Genomic DNA, 19,964 nt, shown 5'->3' with positions numbered 1-19,964 from the left:
AAAACAGTAATATTGTGAAATATTATTACAATTTAAAATAACTGTTTTCTATTTGAATATATTTCACAAAGTAATTTATTCCTGTGATGCAAAGCTGAATTTTCAGCATCATTACTCCAGTCTTCAGTGTCACATGATCCTTCAGAAATCATTCTAATATGTCAATTTGCTGCTCAAGAAACATTTAATGTGTACAATTGTACAAAATATTTGTGTACAATATTTTTTTTCAGGATTATTTGATGAATAGAAATTTATCTGAAATCTAATCTTTTGTAACATTATAAATGTCTTTACTGCCACTTTTGATTGATTTAATGCATCCTTGCTGAATAAAAGTATTCATTTCTTTAACTTCTTTTCAAAAAAATAAAAATAAAAATTCTTACTGACCCCAAACTTTTGAACAGTAGTGTATAATGCTACAGAAGCTTTGTATTTCAGATAAATGCTGTTCTTTTGAACTTTCTATTCATCAAGGAATCCTGAAAAAAAAGTACACAACTGTTTTCAACATTGAAAATAATCATAAATGTTTATTGAGCAGCAAATCAGCATATTAGAATGATTTCTGAAGGATCATGTGACACTGAAGACTGGAGTAACGATGCTGAAAATTCAGCTTTGCATCACAGGAATAAATTACTTTGTCAAATATATTTAAATAGTACACAGTTACTTTAAATTGTAATAATATTTCACAATATTACTGTTTTTTACTGTATTTTTAATTAAATAAATGTAGCCTTGGTGAGCAGACGAAACTTCTTTTAAAAACATTAAAAATCTTAGTGGTTCCAAACTTTTCGACTGTACTGTATATTATTATTATTATTATTATTTTTTTAGAATAGATTTGTCAGAGCTTTGGCCAGTGGTTAGCATACTGGTGATCTCTGCTGCCTATATGGGGGATGTGAATTCACAACATATCCTGATCTCATTCCCCCTCTTCTCCCTGTCATTTTCTTTGAATTAAAATTTGAAAAAAGATGCAAAATAAACCATTTTGATATAAATAGGGCTAAATAAATAAAAAAAACATAAATTGTAGACCGAGGCTGTCTGCTCCAGTGAATGGTTTATGTTATTATATTCCAATAATGAGGCATGTTGATATGGTAAGTTGCCACAACTGGAACCTTCTGTTGATTCTGATTAGAAAAAAAAGGAATATAAAACAAAATCAGTATTTAAAATGTAAATAAGCTTTTTAATTGTAAAACAAAATTATTTATGAAAAAATAAAGATGAAATCATTTTTAAATTCTAAAATATACAGTAAAATGTAATATTGTGAAATATTACTACATTTTAAAATAACTGTTTTTTTGTTTTGTTTTGTTTTTTTACAATTAGTAGGCTATATATTTTAAAATATATTATAAAAACATTATAATTTATTCCTGAGATGGCAAAGCTGAATTTTTAGTGTCACATGATCAGAAATGATTCAGAAATCATTCTAATATGCTGATTTTGTGCTCAAGAGACATTTCTGAATATTACCAATGTTGTAAACAGTTTTTGGAACCTTTGGAATTTTATTTCTACTACAGCAGAAAGCTCAAAAGAACAACATTTATTTGAAATAGACTTTTTGTGTCACTTTTCTGTCACTTTTGAACAATTTAATGCATCCTTTTTAAATAAAAGTATTAATTTCTTTAAAAAAAAAAAGTCAACAGTAGTGTAAGTCTTTGTGTCAGCTAGCCCCGGTCTCTCCTATCTGTTTTTTTTGTTTTTTGTTTTTTTAATCGCATGCTTTCATAAGGTTGTATAGAGTGAAAAACTTCAGGAGATGATATTTCACTCTGAAGGCTTATGAAAGCTCCTTACTTGTTAACTAACATTTTCTTCATCGTCAAAAATTGTTTGTGTAATCTTTAATGAATCGAATTCAGCGCAAAAGCGAAAATACGCCTGTGACTGGCAAATAAAAGAGGAATCTCTGCTAGAACAACAAAAATGTGACTACAATACCCAGAGAAACCCTTTATGAATTAGTCATGTAAAAAACATGTTTGTTCGTGTTCAAATTAGCAGCATTAAGAATTCATGCTCGAGAAACGAGTTCAAAGCTTGCCGAGAAAATCTAAAAGTAGCCCAAAAGTTCCCCCCCTCTCTGTGTGTGTCTTTATTTCCCTCGTTTCTCGTTCTCTCTCTCTTGTGATGAGTTTGAAAGACTGGTGATACTCCTCTTTCTGCTCTCTCCACTAGAAAGGCAGCTGTGAAATAGTCAATAGAGATGAGTGAGTCTGGAGTGACAATATCAGAAGTATGTACCTCGCACACACACACTGCGGCGCCCCATCGGTGTCCTGCCCTGTGGAGAAACAACACACTGCTGCAAATTGGAATTTGTTTTACGCGTGGCAGGAGCGCGCGGCTCGCGAACACGCAGCTCACTGCCGAAAGAACAAAACACTGATTTGTTTTTCTGTTGATTTTCATTTTCTTTCCTCTGAACTGACGAGCAGGGAGGGGGCGAGATGAAATTGGAGGGGAGAAATGCATGTAGGATGCTGTGCTGAAGTTTGAGAAGTTAGTCTCTTTGGAGGGTAGAGTGAAGGAGACTGCGTCTGGGCCGAGGATTCGATGCGCTGCTTTAAATTACAGGTCGATTGTGACATGTAACTCCAAACCTTGCTGGTCACCGTCCGCTTGTGTGAAGGTCAAGAGCTTAACTCAGAGAGAAAGACCTCCTTTAACACTCTGATGCTGCTGTTCACTATGGTGGATAGATCTTCAAGAGCCATTTTTAACCATTGAGGGTGTGAAGATGTATCTAAACCATCATTGCTGATTACCTTTGACCTTTTTCATAATTTTTATACAGCTTTATACTTTTATACAGTACTGTTCAAAATTTTGGAGTTTCAAGATTTTTCTTTTTAAATGAAATTAGTTTTATTTAGCAAGGATGCATTAAAAAGTGACATTAAACACATTTATGTTAAAAAAATATTCTTAAATGCAGTTTTTTTTTTTTTTTTTTTTTTTAATTAAAATTATATCACTGTTTACACAAAACTATTAAGCAGCACAACAGTTTTTAACATTGATAATAATAAGAAATATTTCTTGAGCAGCAAATCAGAATATTAGAATGAATTCTTAAGGATCATGTGACACTTAAGTTCACTGAAATTCAACTTTGCAGCACAGGAATAAATTACATTTTATAATATATTTAAATAGAAAACAGTTATTTTAAATTTTATTTATATACACCGATCAGGCATAACATTATGACCACTTCCCTAATATTGTGTTGGTCCCCCTTTTGCTGCCAAAATAGCCCCCTGAAGGTGTGCTGTGGTATCTGGCACCAAGATGTTAGCAGCAGATCCTTTAAGTCCTGTAAGTTGCGAGGTGGGGCCTCCATGGATCAGACTTGTTTGTTTAGCACATCCCACAGATGCTCGATTGGCTTGAGATCTGGGGAATTTGGAGGCTAATTCAACACCTCAAACTCGTTGTTGTGCTCCTCAAACCATTCCTGAACCATTTTTACTTTGTGGCAGGGCACATTATCCTTCTGAAAGAGGCCACAGCCACCAGGGAATACCGTTTCCATGAAAGGGTGTACTGTACATGGTCTGCAACAATGCTTAGGTAAGTGGTACGTGTCAAAGTAACATCCACATGGATGGCAGGACCCAAGGTTTCCCAGCAGAACATTGCCCAGAGCATCACACTGCTTCCGCTGGCTTGCCTTCTTCCCATAGTGCATCCTGGTGCCATGTGTTCCCCAGGTAAGCAATGCACACGCACCCGGCCATCCACGTGATGTAAAAGAAAACATGATTAATCAAACCAGGCCACCTTCTTCCATTGCTCCGTGGTCCAGTTCTGATGCCCACTGTTGGTGGTTTCGGCGGTGGACAGGGGTCAGCATGGGCACCCTGACTGGTCTGCGGCTATGCAGCCCTATATGCAACAAACTGCGATGCGACACCTGCAACACCTTTCTGTCAGAACCAGCATTAACTTCTTGAGCATGACCCTGTCGCCGGTTCACCAATGGACCACTTTTGATAGATACTGAGCACCTTCCTTAGACCACTTTTGATAGATACTGAGCACTGAAGACCGGGAACACCCAAGAGCTGCACAAGAGGTGCAGTTTGAGATGCTCTGACCCAGTCATCTAGCCATCACAATTTGGAGCAACAAGCGGGCTTCCGAAGCGGACAATCCTGTTTCGAGCAGATCTTTGTTCTACGACAAGTGGTGGAACAATAGCTAGAATATCAACAACGACTCTCACTGAACTTTATTGACTTTGTCAAGGCCTTTGACTCGGTGCACCGAGAAAGGCTGTGGAAGCCCGGGCTTACGGAATCCCATCCCAATTCATTGACATCTTTCTCAACTTGTACAAAGGCTCTTGTTGCTGCATACAGATGGAAGAAGGGGTAACAGATTTCTTCACGATCGAAACTGGCGTACGACTAGGTTGCGTGTTCTCACCAATGCTATTCCTCCTCGTCATCAACTTTGTCGGCTGCCACTCTATCGATTGTGCCGATGGTGACCTATGGGTGCGTAACCTGGAAGATGATGGAAGCCATCACTCGATAGTTGCACGTTTTCCATCCCCGATGTCTTCAATGCATCCTCAAGATCACTTACCATGACCATGTTATGAACATGGAAGTATACTGTCGTGATGGTACACGGCCCCTCTCTGCGACCGTCACCGAACGCCGTTTTCGTCTGACACGTCTTATGCCTCCCCGACCACCAGCTACCCAATACGGCGATACTCTGGTGGCCCCCACAAGGCCAGTTTACTCATCACACTGGAAATAGAAAGTCAAGTATTGTTAGATATCAGATTCTACATACTAGGGCTGCACGATTTATCGCAATAAAAGCGCATGCGATTTGGCAAAGGCTGCGATTATTTAATGTGCAGCTTGTCAGAGCTGTGCGGCTCTGTGATCAGTAGTAAATGCTTCTCCATCTGAAAGGCAGAGGGTGCTCTTGTGCAGAAACTCAAAGCATGCCCTGCCACAGAAGAGGCTTAACATGCAGATAACACGGAAACAGAAGATTTAAATGCTTTGATTGATTAAACATGACTAATAAACACACAACTGCCTTATTCTGTGTAAGAAGCCACATCATCTCACAGAAGGATGCTCAACTGTCGTTATGAAGTGAGTTTGGAGCAAAAACATTTATTAAATGTTGTCTTTTGTTGGACAAGATGCTAATAAATGGAAATATAAATCATATAATCATAATAATCATATATATCATATAAATATATAAATCATGTCTGGAAATATGTTTGACGTGTTGCTTTTTCAAATGTACATTATAAGTGATTCAAACTCGCAGTTCTTTCATATTGATTAGCATTTGGAGCCATACTTCATTGACAAACTGTGGTTAAAAAAATAATCACAACCTTTGAGATTTCATAATGGCACTAAGAATCGCATTTAAGCAATAATCGCGTTTAAGTTCAATGTTATTTTTTGTATCGTGCAGCCTTACTACATACTATCCTCTGTTGTATACTCCATGTTTTGGCAAATGTACAGTAGTAGACCATTACTATTCTGTACATATAGAATGTTTGCAAACTCTACAAATTATGCATACTCTATAGTGCAGCAATAGTGCAAGTACTAGCATGGGATTCCGTGTTATGATTAACAAATGCTTTGCCTCACCTCAGCTGTGGTAAGATCACTGCACAGCTTCAACTGGCTTGTTGATTTAATAGAAATCTGAGGAGACTCAAACAGAGTCTGTGTGTACATGATTCTCTAGTATAAAGAATGTATCATATGTCATAATAATTCAAATCAAAGGCAATTTAATCAACTTTATCACTCACTGAAATGTAAAAACCTGGGATTTTTAACCTTATGTATGTAAATCAGCCTGGAAAAGATAAAAAAGTGCATATACTTTTGTTAATACATAAGTATTTTGCATTTAATTATATGTTTATTTCATCGTTCATATAGACATAGAGGTACCATCTGCGCAGATCATTCAAGAGGAAACAACTGATATAACTCAATCCCATCACACTCATGCTCAAATGAAGCTTTAATTGGATAATTGTATGGCTGGGATTGAAAAGATCTGGAAGAGAAATATAGTCATTATTCAGAGAAAAGAGTGAACCTGGTGAAACATTTTTCTCTTTTGCTCCTTTACCATTTTTATATTTTCCTCTTGGCTGAATTTCGCTACACTAGGGTATGATGACCTGTCAATTTAAATGCTTTGGGAGCGTGTCAAAGAAAAGAACAGAAAAAAGAAAAAAGAAAGTGAAGGAATAAGATGAGGGCTTAAAATAGACAGCATTTTCAGGCATCATGCTGATGCATGATGGTGATTTTATTGCTGGAGGACTCCGGGTCGCTGTGCTGCTGGTCACTGGCAGCCGGTAAACATACGATGTTAGTGATTTTTTTGATAAGGAATTAGTTTTCTTGCTACTTAGAATTAACATTTTAGAGGGGGGAGTTAGGATATAATCATTAGAATCAACAGAATAATACATTTTCTTTTCATGAATTAATAAATGATTTTTCTTTAATTTATTACATTTTTTAAAATAATTATTTAATATACTAAACATTTTATTAGTACTTGTATTATAAAAATATCGCAAAATGTATTTTGCAAAAGTTATTTTTTGGGTGGTGTTGGGGGTTTGGAGTGGATGGGTGTAAGTAATGTCACAATGCCAAACATTTTCCTTATGCAAAATTCACACATTCATTTAAGACATTTCAGTAATGTACTAACAAACAAATATTCAACTGTGCACAAACAAGTAGTTGTCTTCTGTATTTTGTTCAAACACACACATGGTCTGAGACTGTGCTGTTTACCACATGGAGAGTTATTGAGCTTTTGATTTGAAGTAGTTAATAATCCGCATCTAGTCAGACAGTAGGTGCTTGTGTTGTTGTGTGTTTATTTTCTCTGTGATTGGTAGAGGGATGGAAAGATTACTTTCTCTGCTATCTTTATGCCATGGATGCCCAGGATTAGATTTACCCCATGTGGGTCATACACAGACACACGGACAGAACAGGTGGCATCAGGTAGATTGATTTTTGTATCGTGATCCTAATGCTGTATTGGAGTTTATTCAACCTGTTAAAGACGACACACTAAATCCTCCTCCCTCACGCCAGTCATGTTCTGAATTTTCCAGTATAAACACACAGTATTGAGTGCAGCTCATGAGTGTATTGACACTAGACGAATTTGACAAGTTGTGCAACAGATGGTTGATGTTTAGGAACATCTTTATTCGTTCTCTCTGATTTTTAGCCATAAATCTCAGCTTTTTTCTATCACAGCAACTGTATATTTCACTGTATAGTTATTTGTACTAGATTAGATTATTTCTACCAACTCAATAAGTCTGATATTTTTTCTGGTACGGTCAATAGGGTCCTTTTCATAAGGCTGTTAGTGAAGTATACAAACAGTGGTCACTTCAAGGACATATTTTTGTTATCCAGAATAGAGAGCTTCGTGATTCATTTTGGAATCTGAGGTAGTTTATTGAAGGTTTTTTTTTTCTCCCTTTGGGTTTTAAAACTCAATTTCTGTACTTGTTTGTTGATTTGTTTGTAATGAAATGCTACACATAGATTAATAATTAAATGAACTAATAAAGTGTTGAACAAAATATCAAGTTGTGTTTACCACAGACCTTGTTTTACTTGTATAGACCTTATGCGCCAGAGACACAAGCGCAGAACTATCTTTAGAATTTTGTGTTTGAACTTCTGTTTTTGAGGTAGCTCTATATTTCTTTGGTATCGCTGTCGAAGAGTAATAAGTGGATTACTTATTGTAAAGTTAATGCAAGTTATCATGAGCATTGCAATGTTTGAAGCAGATGTCATAACAAATATCAGTAGACTAGAAAGATTTTAAAACGAGCAGCTCATTCATAAATCTGTAAGATCTTACCTTCACACTGTGGAAGTACAAACAGGAAGACAAATCACAACGAGTGCAGCGCTGAAAAGGGGCGGGGCTACATACGGTCTCTATCAGGGGTTTTCAAATTCAAAGAGAGTGGGTATCCCTTCTAACACAACATACATGATGGCACCCCCTCCCTCCAATTAAAGTACATAGTATGAACTGCACTGTATGAATTAAGCAGAAAGTATACTTTGTGTTTTTGTTTTTTTTACGCATGCGCGTTATTATTTATTTGCTATTTTATGAAGATAGACTATTGTATGTCTTTGTGTTAGCTGTACCAAACAGCCTACTGCTTTAATATGATGTAATCAGGGGCGGATCTAGAAAATTATTTATAGGGTGGCAAAGGGGTGGCATGAGGTCTATGAGGGGTGGCAACACCAAAGCAAGCACCCAACAATTGCAAACAATTTTTGAGTTTCTGTTATTAACAGAGGTGGGAATGTCTGTGTGTGTTCACCCAGAACACCCTATCAACCACATACTCTAGCAACACCCCAGCAATTGCAGCAAGAGCCTAGCAACCCCCCAGAATCTCCTAGCAACCACCTATAGCAACACTTTAGCAATCACCCAGAACATCTATATTCTGGCCTAACTGACCAAACTATTTATGTTTTTAAACTTTCAGTTGGCTTTATGACAAGCCAGCATAAATTTGTCTTTCAAACTTTTAATCTAGTTGAAATTAAACAATTCAGTATTTTCTTACAACTATAAACACAATCTCAAAACTATGCACCAACTTGTACAAACCTCAAACTTCCAGGTCAAAATAAAATGTTTAGTCAAAAACTTATTCTTGTCTGACAAAATCAAACTTTGGCCTCAGATGACACACAAAACATAACAAATACACAGACTCACTGCCCAGTGAACACTAGTGAGATCAATTCATGGAACAATGTAACAAAAATACCTCTTACTGGGATTCAGGAATTATTGTGCAGCTCACTGTCTACTACACTATACAAAAATATAGATTTATGTAAAAATAAATTTACAGATACAGTAAAATACAGCAATGATTTTTTTTCTTTCTTTTTTTCATTTTACTATTGTAAATTGATCTGGCAGTAGATATATATGAACTTGGTATGTACCACAATACAGTATACTGTCAATTACAGTAAAACTAAATTCAGCATCCTCTGCACATTTGGCCACATTTTATTAAGGTGCTATAGCAGTGTATTGGTCTCCTGACACAAGACAGTCATTTCTCAGTTCTGCAAAAATACAGTATAACAAATGGCTACAGAGAAAGTTGACAATCACAAGTTTGAGGGTGTACAACGTACATAGTGAAATTTCCCTCATCTAAAGTACTGGTACTGTTTAAGTTTAAAACCCCTGTAAATTATTCAGTCAGCTCTCTCTCAGATTTTGACTGGTGTGTGTCATCAGTTTTGCTACCTAATGCTGTCATTGTTAAACGTTTTGAGAAATGTGTCTTTGTTTTGAGAACTGAGCGAATGGTTTGGGAAACTGGGCCAACTGAATCACTTATAATGTGTTAGCAATCTGGAAAAGCTAAAATACATATAGATTCTTACCTAACTAGTTTCTGTGATCGGGATCTTCTTGTTGATTTCATGTTATCGTTTCGTCGGATGGCAAAAAGTCCTTTATCCATGATGAAAGTGGAGCGGGCGGTCGGTGAATCAGCTCGCAAAAAAAATTACGAAAATTCAAGGACTTCTGAGTTAGTGATAGTATATCTACTGATATACTATAGTATATACTAGTACATACTACTGAGTTAGGACTTCAATTCGTAAGTGAACTTGGCTGCGGTGTGTTTTTGACTCCCAAAGAACCGGTTCATAAGAGTCATTTGTTAATGAAGCGGACTACACTGGGCGCGCTGCGTGCGCGTGCAACCGTCATGCAGCTTATTGAAAGACGTGTTTTCTTGCCATTATTTTGCAGTACGCTCTTTTTTATGTCATCACATTGAAGCGCCGCTGCTGAAAAGCAGTAGTACTTGAAACACTGCTAACATTTATATTTTATTCTCTGATCATTTTGGGGTGGCAGATGGGGTGGCAAAGCTTTTTCTTAGGGTGGCAGTTGCCACCCCATGCCACCCCGGTAGATCCGCCCCTGGATGTAATATACCTAGATTCAGTTTAGTTTTATTGGTGAGATTCAAACTTTTTTTTAAAGCAATTCCATTTAAATGAATCCTCATTATTTGTTGACAGTTTTGTCCTTTAATTCAAAATGCCTCCACTCAGTTAATTATAGTTTATGCACACAGTGTTCCCTGACTGGCACTTTTGCAAGTTTATTTTACAGTGTGTTTTCTCTGAAGTGCTTTTGTAATCTCCGTAGGCTGTCTTTGTTCATGTCTACAGGGTTTGAACACAAATGGTTTGTTTGTAGTTCAAATTACGGGGGTGGATTTCTGGCTTCAAATATATGTTAATTAATGTGATGTGGGTTAATGTGCATCGCTTAACATGTGCTAGTGCTTTAGGGGTCATTGTCTCCCTGTTAGGATGTGTCTAATAAAGGGTTGGTTAAGCGTTGGTTAGCTGTGTTAATGTATCTCTGTCTCTGCCTATTTGAGCCATTAGCTGCCAGTAATTGGCTGGGCTTAATTGCACAAGCCTGGTCCCCACGGCAATAGAGACAGTGGATGTCCGATCTCTCTATACTTGTTGCTCCGGTGACTCGCTCTCCTTTACGCACACCCACCCACACACACACACACACACACACTGACTTCTTTACTGGTCACTGACACATATTTCCTCCTTCCGTCCATTTGTGTGTGTGTGTGTGTGTGTGTGAGAGAGAGAAAAATAGAATCTGTGTTCAGGATAGCATACTAACATACTACTCTCTTACTATCTCTGCAGTATATACAGTATTATTTAGACTGTATATAGAATGTGCATTTTATGTATGCATATAAAATACCAGGGATGACCTACTATGTTTGAGATGCACAGCAAATCCCATAATTTAATGCACTCGACGTCCATTAAGATAAATGAATCTGAAGAAATATGGTCATTGTTACATGACACAAGTATTTTGTATAGTTTTCTGGTTACAATATCTAAAAGTGATTTAAACAAGATAAATTACTTGTGAAGCAACACTGCATACAATATTAAGGCTTGTTTTTTATACAATATACTGTAACTTTATCCGTATAATCATTTCTATTATGTCTAACTGCACTGGCAGATTTCTTCTCTTGATTGAAGGATAAAAGTGTTAAACAAGTAAAAAAAAATCTGTGCAGTAAGACTGAGTACACTGATATTCAACAGTCTATGAAAACTTGTGCAGTGTTGCTTCTCAAGTAAATGTATCTTAAATGGAGGATTTTTAGATATTTTCACAGAAAAACAAGTCAAAACTCATTAAACATTTTTTTTTTCTGTAGTGTAACACCTTTATTGACTAATTAATGGATTTTTTTTTTTTTTTTTTTTTGTGAGATAATGTGATAATAATGCAGGCAGCCTCCAGGGTCTGATTTCCAATTTGACAATTGTAATTATTACTGCTAAAATCTTTTTTTTTCTTCTTTTTTTTTGACTCATTATTTCATTGCACCAGTTAAAGGGATAGTTCACCCAAAAATGAAATTTCTGTCATCATTTACTCTTTTCTTTGTTCTGCTGTACACAAAGGAAGATATTTGGAAGAATGTTTGTACCCAAGCAGATCTTGCCCCCCCTGACTGCCATATTTTTTTTTTCCTACTATGGTAATCAATGGGGGGCGAGATCTGCTTGGTTACAAACGTTCTTCCAAATATCTTCCTTTGTGTACAGCAGAACAAAGAAATGTATACAGAATTTTTTTTTTTTTTTTTCTGTGAACTCTTTTTATTTGTAACTAACTGACGCCACTCACATGGAAGGTGATGAGGTTATGTGATGACAGTGTAGCATACTAGATTTTGAAACATTTATTGCTGAATTTCATATTTTTTTTCATAGTAGAAGGCAGTATACAGTGAATACTTTACAGTATGTAGTAAATAGTTTGTATCCTGTCTGTACATCGCAATGCTCTTGACATGTTGGAGCTCATGTGGGTGTAATGGTTTTGAGTTCAGTCATGTCCTGATCGCATTTACTTGCTCTGCTCAATGACTTTCTATACCTTACTCATGAATAAAGTTTTTATCTAACCAGTGGGTCTGATGATGTGAGAAACAATGACACCTGACCTTTATACGACATGGATCTCTTCCATATGCATATGCAAGAGCACAACTGAGACTTATCTATAGCAAAGCAGATTTGAAAGTGTGCCTTATGCATAGCAGAGAGCGGCTGAGGGGAGATGCGTCTGATATTGATCAGTCTGTGTCTCGCTACAGACACCTGCCGTCCCTTACCATCAATACACTGCTCTAATACACCATCAGGTGTAATGAGAATGAATGGGCTGCGTGTGTGTGATGTACACACTCATTTCCCCTTGGGAGAGGACATTTGCCTCTTTGCCTGTTAAAGCAATAGTTCACCCAAAATGAAAATTGGTGTTGTTTGGTCATTTTAGACCGAATTTTTTTATTTTATTTATTTACTTATTTATTTTTAAATTTGTATTTTTAAAAAATTGCAACTTTATCAGAATGGTACCAAACCCTGTGACTTTTGCGGCAGTCGCTATGTGACCACACAAAAAAAAAAAAAAAAAGAACTTGATTCAAAAAAGGGAGCAACACAAGTGTGACCGGCAAATCAGCAATACCAGAGGGTTAATTCAGTAAACTGACGAGCCATGTTTGGTTGTAACACATGTGAAAAATGTTATTTGGGAAGATCAATGGCAACAAATTTCTAGAAAATGTAATTTATTTGTTTATTTATTTATTAAATGACCTATCATCACCAGGACCCTACAGAGGACACGTTTTATTTTATTTTATTTTATTTTATTTTATTTTATTTTATTTTATTTTATTTTATTTTATTTTATTTTATTTTATTTTATTTTATTTTATTTTATTTTGACAGACTGTCCTTTGATTGAAAAAATAAAAACATAATTGTAAAAACATTTGATAAAAAGTTTGTAAAAACAAAAAAGTTTGTTCAAATCGTTTTCCATTATAAAAACAAACAAACAAATGATAGCCTACTTCTTTTGTAGTAAATAAATGCAATGGAGAAACTAAACAAAGCCACATATAAACTGATAAATATGCATATTTACACAATCAATATCAACCTGTTTTCTGACTTTGATCAAAAAAGAAAAACTAAAAAAAAAAAAAAACCTTGCAGCAAAAAAAAAAAAAGATATCAGTATGCTCATTGGCATGACGATACGATTTATTTTACAGCCCTAATAGAGACAGGCATCATTAAATCAGACAGGATAAATTGCTTTAATTATGTTATTGTCGTGTCTTACATTGCTGAGTACTAATTACTTTTCATCTGTTGCCACGGCAGCACGGCTCCGATAGCCTCGTTAATCTGCCATGCTGTTGTGTTACTTCTCTTTTTTTACCGTGGTGAAGCCATCAGTGATTGACGCATGTGATTGACGGATGTGACACTGAAGTGGATGAACAATCCTGAAAGTGACATCCTTCAGAAGAGACAGAGAATGCTTTCCGAGAAGAAAAGGTTTAGCCTTGTTTATTACGCCTAAATCCTTTAATAGAATCTTTCTAGGATAAACTCAGTGACTGGTAAACGAAAACCGCAGGTGCTGAAAGTTTCATGCTGTCTGCTTTGTTTTCAGAGTTATGCCTTTGAAATAATTAGTACTTATTACTTTTGGATGGCAACTCCAATAAAGAATGCATATTTATTTTATCAGTCTGTCTGGGGTAAAAGTTATGTTCACTGAATTGATACAATACGTTCAAGGAAAGTTTTGTCTGGTTATCAGCATCAATTCAAAAGATACTCTGAGTAGAAGGTAACTAGTAAAACAATATATTATGCTTTGTTCTGAGTTATATCTGTGAAATAATCTGTACTTATTTCTTTTAGACGGATATAGATTTTAAACAAAACATTTTTACACATTTTCCACTTTCTTTCAGTGCTTTCAGCCATTCACTGAGACTGCTGTGCTATTATTTCAATTAATTTTTTTACACTCCGGTCTATTATTGTAGTTTAAGGCTGGAAACCCACTTATGCTTTTTTTTAAAAAAAAAACAATAATCAGAACAAAAGCAGCTGGAGGATGATGTGTGAAATTTAATTATTTATCTGATTCCAATATAATTAATCAGGCTCAATTAAACTGTTAAGAAGTAGAATCTTTTAGTTTGAAGGAAAAACTTTCTTAGGAGCAGACAGAAAAACATTAATATGAATGTTCAGATAGCAATGTGTAAAATAAATGTGGCTTACCAGGCACATCTCTACTGAATTCACCACTCTTCAATTCTGTTTTTAAGCTACAATTTCAAAAGTTCAAAAGGTCATGTTCTGTCCAGATGCGAGGTGGGATTGCAAACGCATCGGCATTCCCAGGCAGATTCATCCTGCATCTGCTGTCAGAGGGAGATAGGGTATATAAATAAGCTATATTAATAAGTAAGTATGATCTATTTCAGATAGATTCACCCTTAAATATCACATAAAACCAAAATTGTGGTTGGTTTCTTAGTGTCGGTCAGAGGGTCTCTTTCTGTCTAAAGCGGCACGACACAACACAGAAAAAGCAAATAGTGCCCGTTTTATCAAACCAGGCAATGCTTTTCTTCTTCTATTGTCCAATTTTGTTGAGCATGCATGAATTCTAGTCTCAGTTTCCTTTTCTTATCCGAAAGGAGTGGTCTTCTGCTGTTGTAGCTCATCTGCTTCAAGGTTGGATGTGTTGTGCTTTCAGAGATGATCCTCTGCAGACCTCGGTTTGAGTTACTGTTGCCTTTCTATCAGCTTGAACTAGTCTGGCCATTCTCCTCTGACCTCTGGCATCAACAATGCATTTTAGCCCACAGAACTGCTGCTCACTGGATATTTTCTCTTTTTCTGACCATTCTCTGAAAACCCTAGAAATGGTTGTCCGTGAAAATCCCAGTAGATTAACCAGGAGATCTGAAATACTCAGAACAGTCCATCTGACACCAACAACCACGTTCCACACAAAGTCACTGAAATCACTTTTCTTCACCATCGTATTGACCATGTCTACATGCCTAAATGCATTGAGTTTCTGCCATGTGATTGGGTGATTACTGTAGATACATTAGCATTGCTTTTCAGTATTGAATAAAATGTTTATTTATAATCAACTATCCACCATATTGGATATAGTTTTTCTCTGAGCTTGTGCATTTTCTACAAAACTTTAGAAGTAAAACAAGGTCTTAGAAGGCAGCATAATTCATATAACTACCTCTAGTCTCATCCTCATCTTGCAGTTCCACTTTAATTCAGTTCCAAGTTAATTTCTGACCCTTCATTTCTTTTAACTGAAATTTCCTCTATCTATTTGTCTCTCTGATTTGTTTGTCGAGCCCAGAAGTGCAGCAGTTTGTACAAGCGGCGTAAACTCAGTAAAACACATCAGTCCCATTATCGTGAGACAAAAGTGGACTGATGCTGCACTGTCCCCTTCGTACCGTTCTGGGAAATTGAAGCGATAAATTCTTTCCTCCTCTTTAGACTCTCTCTTTCTCACCACTGTTTCAGTCCCTGTGATCTCTCTGTTATTTGTAGAACAAATACAATTCTTGTATGCCGCAGAGAACTTGTAGAGCTGTTGGCAGTACAGAAGCCCGAATCCCCTCCAGTCTGGTGCTGGAGTACATCAGGATCATCTGCCTCCATGTAGAGACATGAGATTTTTGCAGATCAGATAGAGAGATCAGACTAGCCTCGGGTCAGGTTTGCTTCCTTTCCTAAATTAAAGTGCTTTTTATATAAACTGTTTTTTGTTATTCAAATTTGAACAATCTTTTTTTCACATATATTTATGCTTATTTATTTTTAATATACTTTTGATTTTGGGATGAAGTACAAACCAGAAATGTTCTCAACAGGTTACGTGAAATTCACCCTTTGAGAACAATCTCCTATTTTCGGGATTATCCTGGATTGTCGTGCTTGTGGAACATACAATTTTAACCACTTTTGGATGATTGATTGAAGGTCTCAGTCATCTCTTTTTTTCTAGAAGGTTACATTTTAATCTCTGGTTGTATGAAAGAATAGCTGCCCTGTAAAAGAAGTAGTAAATAAAACAAAGATGATTGGTGTAGGTTTTACTTTCGACTTCAAGATTTCATTAATAATTCCATGTATGTTACTTACCATTTCTTGGTAATTATTTTGGAAATTTACTACCAATTTCGGAGGAAAAATAGTTTCAAAAATAAGCCTTACAAGAGTTTATTTTTTTCTTCAGTGTGGAAGATACTCAAAATACACTGCAAAACATATATTTATTTTATTAATTTTTTTGCTTACCAGTAGGCATGATAAGAATATATATATAGTGTGACAAGCCAAAAATACTGATGATTATTTAGTGTAAAAGTGTGTTGCATGTGTGTTGGCAGGGTTGTCTCTTTGTTTTGGAACAATTTAGCCAATTAATGATAAACTTTTAACACTCACTGAAGGCATTTTTAATCACTTCTGATGCTCTTTTATAAAATATTATTCACCTTTTTTGGATCAGTTTTAATGGAGACATTGGATGAGAATTTCTGGCATTAAATGTGGGGATGTTTTACAAGCGTATTCAGAGCTCAAATATTGCCAATGACAATTAATTTAGTCAGATGAACACATTGGCAGGTTTTCTGCTTTCTAATTTAAGTCATTTATTTTTAACTAATGAATTTATGATGCTTAACAGCAGTCTGGTCTTGTTCAGGTACAGTATGACAGTTCTAGACTGCAGAGATAATGAACACAGATGGGAGTGATGTCATTTATGAGCTGTGTGACACGTAAGAGAAGTTGATGCCAGAGTTTGAATCTGGCCTGCATCATGTCCTGATGTCATTTCCCATTCTCCCTACATGATGACATAAAAACAGATTGAGAGATTCAGATCACATGAGGACTGATGTGTTTTTGTGCTAGAAACACAGGTGTTATACATCTGTGTATAGTGTAGTATATTCATTTTGTTTTCTTTGCTAAGGCCATAAAATTATAAACTCATGTTCAGTTCATAAGGTGATTTATTAATTGACATTCAGTGGGTTTCATGAAGTTTAATTAATTTTATTTTTCTTAACAATATATGAACATATGCAAAAAAGAAATTGAGTGATTGAGTCATTTTTGTATTTGACTGTTGTTATATGAACAGTATGTACACTTTAATAATATCACTGCTGTGGTATTCACCTGCATTATAAGGTATTTTTAATGTGTGATTCTGACTGTGAAATTCATTTCTGGCTTAATCATCATTTGTTCAATCATGTGATAAAAAATGCAACATCTATGTTCATTTTCTTGAAATATCTCTTATGAAAATTTAGATGTGGCTGTTTTTATAAATGAAAGTAAATAAATATATATTTTTTGTATTTTTTAAGTGAAAAAATATATCTTAATGGCCCTAAGATGTTTAACAGTAGGTTGAGGTTACTGAGGTTAAATCAGCTGACAGGACATTTTGGCTTTGAAACAGGGAATCAGTGAAGGAGAAACTGTAAAGGCCTGTCATGGTACTTGAGTTATGTGTCATGCTAAGAATAGCTGTTAGTTCTTTAACCCAAAAGCATTGAAGAGGTGATTTTTCATGAATCGTTATTATCGATGGTAGTATTGATCTTCTTGACATGTCAAGACACTTCTAGCTTTGAACTGTTCCCATGTTGACGCAAGACCACCTGCACTCCTTTTGTTCTGCTCTATTCTGTAAATGTAAGACTCACTGATCTAGACGTAAACAGGAAACCCAGCAGCTTTGAAAGACGCATTCTTTTGTTTGTTGTCTTTTATTTCCAGCACCTCCTGCTCTCAAACTATCCGTGAACGAGACGTACGTGGTGGACCCAGGCCAAGATGTCACGCTGTCATGTGAAGTAACGGCAGGGTTTCCCATGCCTACAGTCACCTGGTCGCGGTACCCTGGGTCTCTCCCTCAGCGGTCCGTGATCCGAGGTGGGTCCCTCACTCTCTGGTCCGTCACTCCCGCTGATGCCGGCATCTACAACTGCACAGCCGTCAACAATGTGGGAAACCCTGCAAGAAGAACCGTCAACCTCCTTGTGAGATGTAAGTGTGTTTGATGTACATATGTACATTGCAATTTGAATGAAAGAAAGTAGATTTGATAGATACAAGTTAAGATGACGGTTCAGTATGTACATATTGAAGTCATGGTTCGTTACAGCAGGGGGAGATAACTAAACATAAAATTGCTTATTTTTTTTTTATTTTTTTTTATTAAACAGTGGTTTATTTAACAAATTGTGTCTCTTTCTTTTAATAAATTCAATCAAAATTAACATTTTCTTAAGGATAAAAATAAATATCTCAGCTAATGCTGTAAACTATATAGAGGGAGCTCTTTATTGCACATTACTGTAATATTAAATGTTACAACAGAGCCCAAACTATTAAAGTAAGGTAAGGTTTTTAATGCAGGTTTTGCATTAACTTCTTCTTAAATTATTACTCCAATTCTTTTTTGAAATATAATCATTTACACAGTTACTGTCATAACTTGTTTTCATGACAAATTTATTTGAACACATATTAAATAATTACGACATTACTAACAGGTAATGTATGTAATAAAGTAAATATAATGAATATATCAGCTAATATGTTGAATACATTTAGTGAAATGCTCCCGTCAATCAAAATCGTCTGTTCTTCTTCTGCTCTTTTTCCTGTTGTGGCAGTTAGCAAACAGTGTTGCATTACCTTGTGCGCCCCCTTCAGTATTAGAGTGTGGATTGCCTGTGACGAATACATGTACCATTACACCCCTAATAAATAAATAGATAGATAGATAGATAGATAGATAGATAGATAGATAGATAGATAGATAGATTCAAACTCTAATTCATCTTCTTGTGGGGTGTGGCCATTTCAGATTCACACTTGTGAACTGAAAAAGCGCTATATTTCTGCATTTCTGTTTGGTGACACAGAAATGACTTCACCTTTAATGGCTGAAATATTAGTTACATCTCAAGCCATCAGATTCAATTTAAGTTTACATATTCCTCAGACCGCTTGATTGACACACATTTGAATGAGTTATGACTTCCTGTCTGTCTCGCGCCTAGCAGAAAAATCGCAGAGCCAGATTTCTTCATATGTATGCGCGGGAGCGTGTGTTTATGTGGCGTGAGCGTGAGTTAGCGGTTGAACTGTAATTAGCTCTCTTGGCAGTGTGTGATTGTGTTAAACTCCTCAAGCCGAGAGGGTGATTCAGGAACGGCTGCCATAACGCCTGCCGTTCATCAAGGCCCGGAGCTATTCTTAGCCTCTTTAATCATTTTTATTTACTCCAATTAATTTGAGAGGAATGGAGGTAATTAGCAGTAGAATCGTCTTATTTCAGAATGTGCAGGGTGCACACTGGATTCGTCTATGTTGACGGTAATGAGCTCGCTTTGTGTCAAATGCACACGCAGGTGCCAGAGACGCCTGAGCGCAGCCAATCATCCAGGTAAGGCAGCCGTCTGTTGAAATGCAGGGCGCTGAACATATGGCGCTAAAGTTTCTGTCTCCACCTGCAGGGTCGTTTTTCATACTGTCAGAGCATAAACGCGACTAAGCTGTTATAGTTATGAATTGTGCTTCAGTATTAACAAATTACAGCAGGAAGGTTCAGCTGGGTTTGTGATACTGCCTTTCAGCTCATTATTTTCATCTTTAAAAGCAGTTTATGACTGAGTCATTATTTTTATCATGCAAATTGTGCTTTTTTTTCACATCCACTGTTTGCGGCGAAGCAGACCTCTGAGATGGTTTTGCATAAATATGATGAAACTGATACTGAAAGGCAGGACTGTGTCTAAATTTTAAAGGATTAAACTTCTGAAA

At 36.1% G+C, this 19,964-nt stretch overlaps 1 protein-coding gene across 4 annotated transcripts in view; it reads left to right on the top strand.

Moving 5' to 3' along the window:
- The window catches only part of LOC125276727 (MAM domain-containing glycosylphosphatidylinositol anchor protein 1), a 205,336-nt gene that overhangs the window by 112,367 nt on the left and 73,005 nt on the right, over positions 1-19,964 (top strand). For all 4 annotated transcript variants that reach the window (XM_048204536.1, XM_048204535.1, XM_048204533.1 and 1 more), the window contains exon 7: positions 17,910-18,179. In XM_048204536.1, the coding sequence (XP_048060493.1) occupies positions 17,910-18,179 (270 nt within the window). The remainder of the gene's footprint in view (positions 1-17,909; positions 18,180-19,964) is intronic.

This window comes from Megalobrama amblycephala, linkage group LG10, assembly GCF_018812025.1.
Source record: "Megalobrama amblycephala isolate DHTTF-2021 linkage group LG10, ASM1881202v1, whole genome shotgun sequence".
Taxonomy (NCBI): Eukaryota; Metazoa; Chordata; class Actinopteri; order Cypriniformes; family Xenocyprididae; genus Megalobrama; species Megalobrama amblycephala.
The sequence above is the reverse complement of the archived record's forward strand: the minus strand, read 5'-3'. Positions and strand labels throughout refer to the sequence as shown.